We start from the raw sequence: 12,884 nt of genomic DNA, 5'->3' as shown, positions 1-12,884 counted from the left end.
ATGCCCACCAACGCCCTAACCTATCACAGATGCCCACCAATGGCCCTAACCTATCACAGATGCCCACCAATGGCCCTAACCTATCACAGATGCCCACCAACGGCCCTAACCTATCACAGATGCCCACAATGACCTTAACCGATCACAGATGCCCACCAACGGCTTTAACCTATCAGAGATGCTCGCTGATGTCTTACCCCACCAGAGACAGCACAGACAGCCTTAACCCTGCAGCCAGGCACCATACACTTGGTGTAGCTTTCTCTCTGGAGTCCCTTCAGCCAAAGCTCAAAGCAATACCATTCTTTCTATGGGGGCCAAGGCTCCTTCCACCACTGTGCCACACCTGCCCCCATTTGATTTGCATGCGGCAGAAGCTGAGAGCCAGGGACACGTGGCTGCCAACCCCTACAAGCTCAAGTAGGAGTCCGGGGCTACGTCTTTGCTGTGTGAACATTGGCAAATGAATACCTGTGCCTCAGTTTTCTCATACATGAACTTGGCGTGTTAAAGCACTTCTATGGAACATATTCTAACCTGGTGGGAATAACTATCCCATTCTTCAGCCAAGGAAACTGAGTTGGTTAGAAAGGCAAAGCCCTTTGCCTTCAGGTGCAGACTGTGCAAGGTGTCAAGGAGTCCAGCCCACGGGTGTCATTCTGCACTCCACCTTCACTACCGTAGCTCAGAACTAAATCTCCCTCTCCGCACGGTCAGGACCTTTCATCACGCTTACCCCATATATACCAACGACAACCGTTTCTCTCCTACCTGGGGTTTTTGGGATGTCTGGGCAGAACACGGTCACAGCATGTCTCAAGCAGTCATTCAGGCAGCTGTTGAAGAAGGGCTGGACCTGGGGGAGCAGAAGGGTGGGTGAAGAAGATGCCTTCTCATACTCTGGGATCAGATGTGAGTGACAGACCCTGGTTGGCCAGGCTCGGGACTCCATGTAGCTGTTGAGCCGCATGTAGTAGTGTGTACCTAGACCCCAGGGGCTCGAGAAGCCAAGGTAGTCTCCTCAAGGCCAGCCCTAGGGAATACGGTAAGACTCCATCTCAATGGGCCTATGCTCCTTATTTTTCAGGGTGGCTGTTAGACCAGGTTTCCCACTCATATCAGGCTGGGAGGACCAGGAGGAGTAGTGGCTGGAGCTGCCCTCCTTGCCTGCCTCAGAGGAAGGCCACCTGCACACACTACTCTCCCGCCACTCTACCCACTCACCTGCACGTGGTGGCGGCAGCACCAGTTAGAGTTGCTTAGAGGGAGCGTGGCATTGACTCGCTGGTGGAATTCTTCTTGTCTGGGCTGGAGAGAGCAGCAGAAGCTGGTGAGACCTTGGGGTTGTACATCTCCAAAGAAAGCTATTGGGAAAGTGATCTTCTGTGGGCCAGAGCCCCTCTTACAAGCCCCAGAGGGAGAAATGCTTTTCTGATTTCCGCTCCAGGAAAACTGTCATTTCTGCAGGGTGACAGCCTGTGGTAAACTCAGGCACATTTGCTCTGGCTGCGGGACTAGGGCACCAATCTATGCGTATGCAGCAGGTGTGCAGCACAGCACACTTTCTGCTCTCTTGGCCTCATCTTACCTAGTTCCCTCTGTCTTAATCTCATTTCTTTTTAAATTTCCAAATAATTTTTGAGAGAAAGTAGAATAAATACAGAGGCCAGGCAAGAATGTGGAGGCGTGGCGAGCATGCACTGGATGGGTTGTGGAAAATGCGGGTGGGGTGGTGGGCTGGCCAGTATCACCACTACTTTAACAACTGAAGACTCAGTCATGAGGGGATCCTCAAAACAATTAACTATCAGGGAAGCAGAGAAAGTAACAACACCTGACACTCTAATTATTCTTGCCACTTAAACCCTCCCACTACCCTCTCCCAATAATTAGTTTCCTTAACTACAAGTTCAGGACAAAATTAGCCCAAGGCCTTCAAAGGCCTAAGCAAACTTTTATCTTACATCTATTAAATGCAAATCAAGTGATGTTATTAAGCCAAATCCCCAGAAGATTGATGGGATGAAATAAAATTTTAGTTAACAACTAATACCTTACAACTTTAATCTACTTCTCTTGTCTGGGAGAAGACAGCAGAAACCTTGGCAGAGTCATTTTTTACTTTCAATTGCAATCCAATCTGAGCTTCACCACAGGCTTGGGAAAGAGAGAACTTAAACCTCTGTATTTAGCCGGGCGATGGTGGCGCACGCCTTTAATCCCAGCACTCGGGAGGCAGAGGCAGGCGGATCTCTGTGAGTTCGAGACCAGCCTGGTCTACAGAGCTAGTTCCAGGACAGGCTCCAAAGCCACAGAGAAACCCTGTCTCGAAAAACCAAAAAAAAAAAAAAAAAAAAAAAAAAAACCTCTGTATTTAGATTCACAGTCTAAAGCTTACTCAGTCACTTTAGCTATGCTCACAAACTATTCTCAACAAACCTCTGCCTTCTGTGAGGGAAAAGGCCAGCCAGGTGCACCTGAGCACAGTGCTGGGCTCTGGCAATAGGGTTAGCCAGGAGGGAGGAAATTGGAGGATTTGGGAGGTGTGTTAATCTGTGTCTGAGGGGGCAGGAAATACAGGTACCGCAGGGATTTGCTGAATGTCATCAAAGCAGCTTTGGTTGTCCGAGTGTGGAAAACTCTCCAGCAGGATCTGGTAGGGGGTGGACTCATTCCACAGGGTGAAGCTCACTCGCAGCTGCTGGGTGTCCAAGGTCTCCACAGTGATGTTGGGATCCCACAGGCTGCCTGCCAAGGGTACAGGGTGGGTTGGGAATGAGGGGAGCATGTGTGTTCATGAGCATGCTAATGTGCCCAGGTTCAAGGTTTCCTAGGTCAGCCTGTTACCTGAGCTCACACACGATGTGGTCATCTTCATCCTGGGGTCCTCGCAGTCTGCCAACCCCAATAAAGGAGAAATCAGTAAGTCTTTGCCTTGAGAGAGTTTGTTCCTGAAGATTTTGGTCTTTCGTTTTGTTTTTCTGAGACAGGGCTGCTCTACATAGTCCTAGCTGTCCTGGAACTCACTATAGACCAGGCTGACCTCAAACTCACAAAGATCTACCTGCCTCTGCCTCCCATGTGCTGGGGTTAAAGGCATGAACCACTAAACCCAGTCTGTTCTTGCACATTGTTGACACAGGGGCCAAGATTGCTGTGCCCCTGGGGAGCCTGTTCAAAGACGCCCCTTCACAGCTTGCTCCAGGCCCAGACAGCTGGCCCTGGCCAGAGATCCCATTAAATGGAGCAACCTGGTTCCTAACTTAGGGAGCCCTCCTGACTGAAACATACTGCTCCTGAGTCAGAGCTTGCTTCACGTGGCCAGAAATCCCTGTTGTTTTTTTTTCTATATATGCGTCTTCCGTCCAGCATGGCCTCTACCTTTTCTACTCCAGAGGCCCTTCTGTCTGCCGCTGCAGCCTCTCTGACTTCCCACAGGAGCCCTGGCTGGGTGCCAAGTGTCAGCATGTATCCATTCATTCATATTTTTCTTTTTGTGCTCATAGAACTGAGGATCAAACCCAGACAGGCACCTTGCCACTGAGCACCTGGGAAGCAGTGTTTCTAACGGGTTCCCAGTCATTTAGCAGGTACTTATTGAGCCCCCTGTGTGTGATGTGGCCCTGGGCTCTGCACATACAGTGGAAATTCCTGTTTTTCTCAGGTTAATTCTATAGAAGAAACGAGTGGAAGTGAACTGACAACACTCAGTACACAAAGGAAGCAGCTGAGCAGACGTGTGCTTCTGGGTGAGGAGCTGTTGCCATCTTTAACAAGCATTTCTTGGGCTGGGGTGTGGCTAAGTGGTAAAGTGTTTGCTCAGTGTGTAAGGCCCTGAATTCTCTCTCCACAGTCACCAATAAAACAAACAAGCTCGGCAGTGATGGCGCATGTCTTTAATCCCAGTACTTGGTAGGCAGAGGCAGGCGGATCTCTGTGAGTTTGAGACCAGTCTGGTCTACAGAGAGACAGGCTCCATAACTGCTAAGAAACCCTATATCAAAAAACCAAAAACAAGCTGGGTGGTGGTGGCGCACGCCTTTAATCCCAGCACTCGGGAGGCAGAGGCAGGGGGATCTCTGTGAGTTCGAGACCAGCCTGGTCTACAAGAGCTAGTTCCAGGACAGGCTCCAAAACCACAGAGAAACCCTGTCTCGAAAAACCAAAAAAAAAAAAAACAAAAACAAAAACAAAAACAAAAACAAAAACAACCAAACAAAAATGACACAGAAAGATGTGGTTCAAATGTGGCTGGTGGTGACCACAGACAGCACAGACTGGTGGGGCAAGGACAGGATATGCAGGATGCGTGCTGGACAAATGCAGGTGGGATGTGGGGCGTGAACAAAGTGAGGGAAGCCAAGTCCAGGAGGATAGCACAGGCACCACCCTTCCAGGAGCTGACATCTTCTGGGATGGAAGTACTTCTCTGGTTGCCAACACACCCCTGGGATCTCTACACATTTAGCGGGCCAGCAGAGGACAGACTCTGTCTTCAAGACATAAAGGCTTCAGCCTCAGCGGGAGGCATTCTCAGGCCCTGGATCTGCGGCCACTGTGGAGCAGGCTGGATTCTCTACCTGAGCGCCCTGACTGATTCTTCACCAAGAGCCCAGTACCAAGTGGACACTTGGAAGGGCACTCTTACCAGGCACCAAGATGATCTTGGACTTGTGGTTTGGGTCTCCATCAGGTCTGGGCTTGGGCAGGTGGTGAACTGTCACCTCATACTCCTGGCCAGGATCTACCACAAAGTGGCTAAAGGAAAACCGCCACTGAGGACACAGGAAAAAGAGGTGGAATGGGTCACACAACACCCTCAGCCACTTGTATCCAAAGTCCCAATCTCATACCTCCCCACAATCAGCCAAAAAAAAAAAGATAAAAGGATATCCAAAATCAGAGGCATGATGCCATTGTCCTTTCTACCTGTTTAGAAATGCAGACAGCCATGGCATGCACATGCTGAAGAATGATGGGCATAGGGGAGACACACACACACATGAATGCTTTGGTTCTGCCCTTAGCACTATGAATTTAAAAAATAAAATAAAAAAGACAGCTAGGTCAAGTGGGAGGCACAATAATAAGCAAGGGTGGGTGTGCCAGGATCCGTTCCTCACTATGGCTCACAGCAGGCAGTCATCTTGAACACAGTCCAGTCAAGTTGCTGTCTTACCGGGTTACGATGATTCATCAGGCTGTCCAGAAACTCAAACTCAATGCAGAGCCGCTCGTTGGTGTTCAGCTGCAGGACAGACAGCTCTGCTCCCTTCAGGTACAGAATGCTGGCTGCAGGCCAGAGAGGAGAGGGGCACACAGATGCAAAACAACCCCAGCCCCCAGGGTGTAACACTTCCCTAACTCCCCACTTCCCTACTTGCAGAAAGTACCTTCTAGCAGGACAAGTACAAGGGACACTCTAAACTAGGAAGCAGTACAAACAAAGACTTTGCAACCCTGTGGCCAGAGCCAGCAGGATACAATGACAAAGACAACCCTCCTCACCCTCTCAGAGACTGCTCCAGTCCAGGCATAGAGCACAGCACTGGGACCTACAGAGAGCACTTGCTGCCGCCCCTTCACAGATCCTGGCTCACTCTGTTCAGAAATTCTGCAGTCCTTCCCCCCTGCAAACAGGTCTGGAGCATGTTTTAAAAGGTGCTGGCTCCTAAGCTAGGAAAAAGAGCAGCTGGAAAACTGCTACCATTTTTTTCTAGCAAATATTTGGAATTATTTATAAATTAAGCACTGCCTTTTTCTTTCTACGTAATAAAAAGTTAATGCAAGGGAAGGCCTTTCACAAAGACAGTGTGGATAGAAGACACTCTGTGGACACATATCTACCACCACAGAAGCTCTTGCTGTATAGGGGACAGAGCTTTCCAGCACCAAACATGAGTCAGCGGTGCTCTTCAGAAGAGCAAACCTAAGCCCTGGCTGATGTGGCCACTCACCATCCGTCTGCAGTGTCCACTCAATGTGCAGAATGGGGACTAGCTCTCCGTGCTGGGTGGAGAAGTTCAGCTGGACATGGACGTGTTTGGGGGAAGACGGGGTCAGGTCTGGAGGGTTGATCCAGCTGTCATCCAGACAGGTACCTGGCCAGGAGAACAACTATCAGAGACCTGCAACCAAGACCCTGAGCACCTCCTAAAGCATCCTGAGAGCTGCGAGATCCAACATGGATGGTTCAGCATCTGCAAATGTTGTCGACCTTCCGGCTGTGACCTTGGCAAGCTTTATGCCCTGCCTGCTCTTTTCTAATGCTGGTTGGGATGCCCACCAAAGTCTGGGTCTAAAGAACATCTGGGGAGAAGGGTTTTGAAAAGAAGCAGTCATTGGAAATGGGGGGCACAGGAGGAAGGGGCGGTAATGAGAGCTTCTGTGTTTTTATGTCATCATCCCCAGTGAGCACTGACACCAAAGCAGGTGCCTCATCATTTAAGAACAAACAAACAGGGGCTGGAGAGATGGCTCAGTGGTTAAGAGCATTGCCTGCTCTTCCAAAGGTCCTGAGTTCAATTCCCGGCAACCACATGGTGGCTCACAACCATCCGTAATGGGGTCTGGTACCCTCTTCTGGCCTGCAGGCATACACACAGACAGAACACTGTATACATAATAAATAAATAAATAAATAAAATATTAAAAAAAAAAGAACAAACAAACCAGGGGCTGGTGGTTGTGGCTCAGTGGTGAGTATTTGTCTGCTGTGATGTGTCTGAGGACCTGGGTTCTATATCCAGCATAGGAAAATACTTCTCATAGACAAAAAAAAAAAGAGTAAACAAATAAAAATAAAAAGCAAGCCAGCACCATGGATGCCTGTGACAAACTGAATGGATCGGGTATAAGGTCAGATAGACTAGGGTACTAACCCAGGTGGCAGCTAGTACTGCCCAGCTTCTGCATAACGAATGAAGGTTTTCCACAAGGGGCACTGGAGCCTACACACAAGATGGCCCCAGCAATGATAACCCCACCCAGAGCAGGCAGGACGCTCCTGCGGAAGTCAGCAGGAGGCCCTCACTTCATTAACAGAGCAGCAATAAGTGGAACAAAAAAAGAGGACTTACTATTCTTGACTCTGCAGCTCAGGCCCTGTGGGAAGAAAGCAGTCGTGATTACAGATGAGGAAGAGCAGGCTGCCAAGGCCCGCCCACCTGTCACACCCCCTTGAGAACAGTTCCCACAGCCCTCCTGTCTCCTCACGTCTGGGGGCTGCGCTGCTCTCAGGTCAGGAGCCTGCACTTCTGTCCCCTCTGTCCAGTCAAAGAGACACATGTCCAGTGTGGTGGGCAGACAGCACACATAATTGGAGGCTTTTAAATTTGTTTTAATTTTTTTGGCTTCTGAGACAGGGTCTTACTATGTAGATTTGGCTGGCCCAAGGCTTGTTATATAAGACCTGGATGACCCGGAACTCACAGAGATCAGCTTGCCTCTAAGTGCTAGGATTAAAGGCCACCAGGCAGGGCTAGAACTGGAGGCTTTTTGAATAACTGTTATGAGCTGCGAATTTAAACAACAACAAAGACAAAACAAAACAAAACAGAGAGAGTTGTCTGGCAAAGGAAGTCCTTAAAAAACCTTTTGAGGTTTTCAATTTTCCTAAGAGGTGAAAGGTGAAATTTACATTTTTGTTTGTTTGTTTGTCTTTTCAAAACAGGATTTCTTCATGGCCAGGGCTTCTCAGACTGGGCATCAACATACAGCTCACAGAACCCTGAGAGAATCACTATGCACAGCTCGGCTAGCAACAGCACTCAGAGAGCCACCTCCTAGACAGTGTCTGGCCCAGGTGGTAGGGCACCTCCTCTAGAGCTGGCATGTAGTACTCCACAACCAGAGCGGGCGAGGCAGCAAGGCAAAGCCCTGGAATTCAAGCTCTGCTCAACTACCCAGACTGGCCCAACCCACCCCATGACCAGAGTCAGATGTGAAGCTGAAGGGAGCTGGGTAATGAGTGCACAGCGATGCACCATGTGTACAATGGGTACTGACACCTACCCAGCTGGAGTCAGTACCAGATTGCAGGACTCAGGGCAATGATGCCCACGCTTCATTCACAAAACAGGCCAAGGGACAGTCCTGATTTCATGCCAGGATCCCTTCTGAGTCTGCTGTTTATCTGTGTCCTACCTGTTTGGGACATTAGTTCATATGCTCTCGGGGTCCAGCCTTCTTGTACCTGACCCAGTTCTTTGTGGTTGGTTAACTGTCCTTCACTGTCCCTGAACTCACACCACAGCCTGCCAAATGGTCCTTGCAAGTTTAGAGCAAGACCCATCTGACCGTCTCTGCTCACTCTGACAGACAAACACCACAGTATCTCCTGTGAATTGGACACAGAGGGACAGAAACTGGCCTTGAGATTGGGAACTCTTACAGAAATGGCAAACATATAAACCCCATTTGGGGTAACTCTCTATTACCCACTACTAGCTGCAGCAAAGTGGGAGGGGTTGGGAGACACTTGGCCGACAAGCATGCTACATCTGGCAGCTTGGTACTTCAAGAGCTGCTGCTTCAGTTTTGCCTGTCGCTAACTGGACATATGATTATCTGTGAAAGAGAGTGGGGAGAAATTACCAGAACAATTCTATCAAAGTCCACCTGTGGCCTCACCAGACCAGCAGCTGCCTTGCTGTAACTACACTAGGCTGATGATCACTGTGGTGCAGGTGGAATGGCGAGGAACCAGCAGGGGAGGTGATGTTCATCACTACCAGTAGGCGAGGGGCACGTTACAAATACGAGGGTGGCAAAAGGAGGGGATGGACCCAACCTTTGGTGAGTAGGTTTAGGAGTGACATGGGGAGCTATTGTTTTAAATACACCAGCACAATCTTTGCAAAGGAATCCCTATATTACTTGATAAAAATGAATTTAAAATGGAAGTTTATGATATTAATCTAAACAAAAGATTTTAAAATGAGATAAGCAAATAAAAATGCTATTTAGGGAAGGAAATAGGGGACTTTTTACTCTGTGTATAGGTGTTTTGTCTGCATGTATGTCTGTATGCCACATGCATGCCTGCAGCCTTCAGAAGTCAGAAGAGGAAGCAGGATCCCTTGGAACTAGAGTTAGAAGCAGTCATGAGCCACTACATGGTTGCTGAGAACTGAACACTGGTCCTCTGCAGGAGCAGTGGTTCTTAACCACTGAGCCTTTTCTCCTTTTCTTCTAATTTAATTCCAGTATAGAGTTTACACTCGTGTGTGTGGGAGGTACATACACACATGTGTGCAGGTATACATAGGAGCTAGAGGTGGATGTCAAGACACCCTCCTCTGTCACTTCCTACCTTTTGTTGCTGTTTGGAAACAGGGTCTCTCTTTCTGCCTTATTTGATTTTTTTCTGAGACGAGGTCTCTCACTGAATCTGGAGTTTACTGCTCCAGGACTCACTTGCTCCTGTTTTCCAGCACTGGGTTACAGGTGCACCCGCCACACCCAGCTGCTTTATGCGGCTGCTGGGATCTGAACTCAGGGCTTCACGCTTGCTTACAAGCGCTTTACCCACCGAGTCGCATCCTCAGTCCCTGCAATTTCTTTATTGTTTGTATTTGTTGTGTGTATGAATTTCACATGTTGGCACACATATGGAGAGGTCAGAGGACAACTCTCAGGAGTTGGTTCCTTCCTTTCGCTCTCTGGATCCCAGGGACAGAACTCAGGTTGTCAGCTGGGAGGCAGGTGCCTTTATCCACTGCACACCACAACAGCCCGTTATCTTAGTTATTTATTTGAGACAGGGTTTCTCTGTGTTGCCCTGGCCCCCGTAATCTTCTTAATAATATAAGACCCATTTGATGTATCTCTGGACACTACTAATACAAACCTTGTTCTGCCCAATAATTTTCTCCCCAGCTTCTTCCTTAATCCTTTCAAAATCCCTATCCCTAGGAGTAAGGGCATCATTCAGTAGGAAATGTTTAGCACATGTACAGTCTGGTTCAATCGCAACATCACACAGGCAAGTGTGAATATCATTCCAGACACCAACACCAACCAACCACTCATTCCCCCAAAATAGAAAGACAAGGATATCATTTATTGGGCTGGAAAGATGGTTCAGAGGGTAAGAATACTGGCTGCTCTTCCGGAGGTTCTAAGTTCAATTCCCAGCACCCACATGGTGGCTTGCAACCACATATGATGAGATGTGTTGCCCTCTTCTAGTATTGTGCAGTTAAACACACAAACAGAACACTGTAGACATGATAGATAGATAGATAGATAGATAGATAGATAGATAGATAGATAGATAGATAGATCTAAAAAAAGAGTATTATTTATTTCTGGGCAGTGGTGACTTATGCCTTTAATTCTAGCACTCGGGAGGCAAAGGCAGTTGGTTCCCTGAGTTGAAGGCCAGCTTGGTCTACAGATCAAATTTCAAGACAGCCAGGGCTACACAGAGAAACCCTGTCTCAACCAAACCAAACTAAAAAAAAAAACAAAAACAAAAAAAACAAAACCCAAAACCCAAAAAATCATTTATCAGCTACTTTCTCATGAATAGCTTTGCTATCCACCTTATAGAAATCAGAGAATATTCAGAATGATGAAGAGATTATGATAGCAGCTTAGACTCATTGAACTGCCCCTTTTTTAATCATTATTTTTGAGTGTAATCCTGTACTTTAAACTGTGATGCTGGCAGCAGCTTACCACATCTTAGCTTACATCAAGAGGATACACAAAGCCAGGATATGGGATGCCCCTCTGGATGCTGTGAATATGCTTTATTACCACTGGTTAATAAAGAAGCTGTTTTGGCTAATGGCTTAGCAGAGTAAAGCCAGGTGGGAAATATGAACAGAGATATGGAGAGAGAGTAGGTGGAGTCAAGGAGACGCCATGTAGCTGCTGAAGGAGGCAGATGCCATGTAGGTGCCCAAGAGGTAACAAACTACAAGCCTCGTGGTAAAATATAAATGAATAGAAATGGGTTAATTTAAGATATAAGAGCTAGTTAGAAATACGCCTGAGGCACCAGCCAAACAGTGTTGTAATTAATATAGTTTCTGTGTGATTATTTGGAACTGGGAGACCGTAAAATGAACAAGCAGTCTCTGTTTACAAAGCCATTGATGGTCCCATCCAGGTCGGTGTGTGTGCACTCTGTGATGTTCGCGTGAGGACAGTCACCTACAAAGACACTTCTCAGAACATCTCTCCACCGTTAGGTGGCTCCAGGTTCCAGATCTACAGTAAGCTTGCTTTGCTCCAGAACCATGCCCCAGCACTGTGACCCTGACTCCAGTAAAGAGATGTTGCGCCTCTCCTCTGTACTCAAAGCAGGATGATTAAAAGAAGTGAATGACGGTTCAGCTCTGGGCATTGAGCCAATGTTATACAGGTCTATCCCAGTGCGCACAGCCTGAGGTCTCCCCACAACCCGTGAGGAGAGCACCACTCCTGTTAGAGAGGAGGACACAGGGCTGCAGTTCAAGGATTGCGGAAGCTTGCCTGGGGCCAGGTCCTCTGACTGAGCTCCAGACTGGTTGCTAACTGATGCCAGAGTCTTCTGCTGGCAGGTTAGCCTGACAAAGGCAGTGGGCAGCCAGGGTGAGAACTGGTCAGCAGGGGCAGGACCTGCTTGCTCCCTGCTGATTACATCACTGGCTCGGTAGCTTTGCCTACAGGAGAGCGTCCACCATAGGAGCATCACAGAGCACTACTCTTTGACTTAGGGAAGAGTGATAAGGCTGAGCACAGTTTCCGGCAACCACACACAAAAGGGCGATGCCAAACAGTCATTCTACCACGAGTTAAAACCGCAAGCACTCAGGAAAACGAACTGGTCATGGTAACATACATCCTGTCTGTAAACAGGGCACTGCTTGCAGCTTTCCTGAAGAACGGCAGTTAGCGGGGACCTGAACTATAAAAAGTCTAGGCAGACCAAAGAAAAAGCATTCAAGGCAATACTTATGGCTTCTCCAGGGTCGCTTTCTTGGGGAGATTAGTCACCCCAGTTTTGGGGTGCTAATTCCAGGCAGCCAGAACAAGTGTGATGACCTCAGTTTACCTCCACCTGAAAAGCAGGGGACCTTCCCTTTCTTCTTCTATTCTTTTGTACTTTGACACAACACATATTTAACAAGCCCCTAGGCTGTGCTTGCAGCACGAAGCAAGGAAGAAGGCCGGTATGCTGAAGCCTCCCTCTTTCCAGTCACAGGAGGGAGTCATTGAGAGCTAAATCAGTTTTCAACAGCCATTTTCTTCTTTTTAGAAAGTGGCAGGCTCCCTCTAAGAGGTCCAATCCAGTCCTCTCGCGTGGAAATAAACCACACTGTGTCATGGATACAGTGTGGGTTTTCCTTTTCTGTAGTTCTGGGGCTGGACCCAGAGACCACTGAGTCACACCCCTAGCTCCAGCCCCTTTTACAAATGGAACAGAGAAGCTGCCAGCCTTTGGAGTTTAGTTGTCTGTGAGCCAGCAGAGGGGAAGAAAGAGAGGGGAAGCTGAAGAGAAATGTGGCCACCAGCACCTCTCCAATTAGAGTCAAACCCTTTAGGGGGCTAAAAAGGGTTTACGAGCGCAGCGGGGGGGGGGGGGGTCCTCCTCCTTGGTAGTCACACATCTCACTGCTGTGGATGGCTCAGCAGTGAGAAGCAGCTGTGCAGCGAGAGCCTGGGTGAGAGTGTCAGCACCCACATGGTGGCTTTCAACTGTCTTTAACTCTAGTTCCAGGGCATACAACGGCCTATTAACTCCACAGCCACCAGCCACATCTGTGGTCACATATATACATGAGGGCAAAACATTCACACATAAAATAAAAAATAGGGCCGGGCAGTGGTGGTGCACGCCTTTAATCCCAGCACTCAGGAGGCAGAGGCAGGCGGATCTCTGTGAGTTCGAG

The 12,884-nt window shown here is 48.4% G+C and overlaps 1 protein-coding gene across 1 annotated transcript in view; it reads right to left on the bottom strand.

The window, feature by feature from the left end:
• Positions 1-12,884, bottom strand: part of Il17ra (interleukin 17 receptor A) — a 20,251-nt gene that overhangs the window by 5,235 nt on the left and 2,132 nt on the right. The window contains exons 2-9 of the mRNA XM_013352929.2: positions 7,080-7,104; positions 5,958-6,101; positions 5,180-5,292; positions 4,649-4,775; positions 2,848-2,895; positions 2,585-2,748; positions 1,225-1,308; positions 772-856 (exon numbers count right to left, since the gene is read on the bottom strand). Coding sequence (XP_013208383.1) covers positions 772-856; positions 1,225-1,308; positions 2,585-2,748; positions 2,848-2,895; positions 4,649-4,775; positions 5,180-5,292; positions 5,958-6,101; positions 7,080-7,104 — 790 coding nt within the window. The remainder of the gene's footprint in view (positions 1-771; positions 857-1,224; positions 1,309-2,584; positions 2,749-2,847; positions 2,896-4,648; positions 4,776-5,179; positions 5,293-5,957; positions 6,102-7,079; positions 7,105-12,884) is intronic.

The sequence above is a fragment of the Microtus ochrogaster genome, unplaced genomic scaffold (assembly GCF_000317375.1).
Source record: "Microtus ochrogaster isolate Prairie Vole_2 unplaced genomic scaffold, MicOch1.0 UNK1, whole genome shotgun sequence".
Taxonomy (NCBI): Eukaryota; Metazoa; Chordata; class Mammalia; order Rodentia; family Cricetidae; genus Microtus; species Microtus ochrogaster.
The sequence above is the reverse complement of the archived record's forward strand: the minus strand, read 5'-3'. Positions and strand labels throughout refer to the sequence as shown.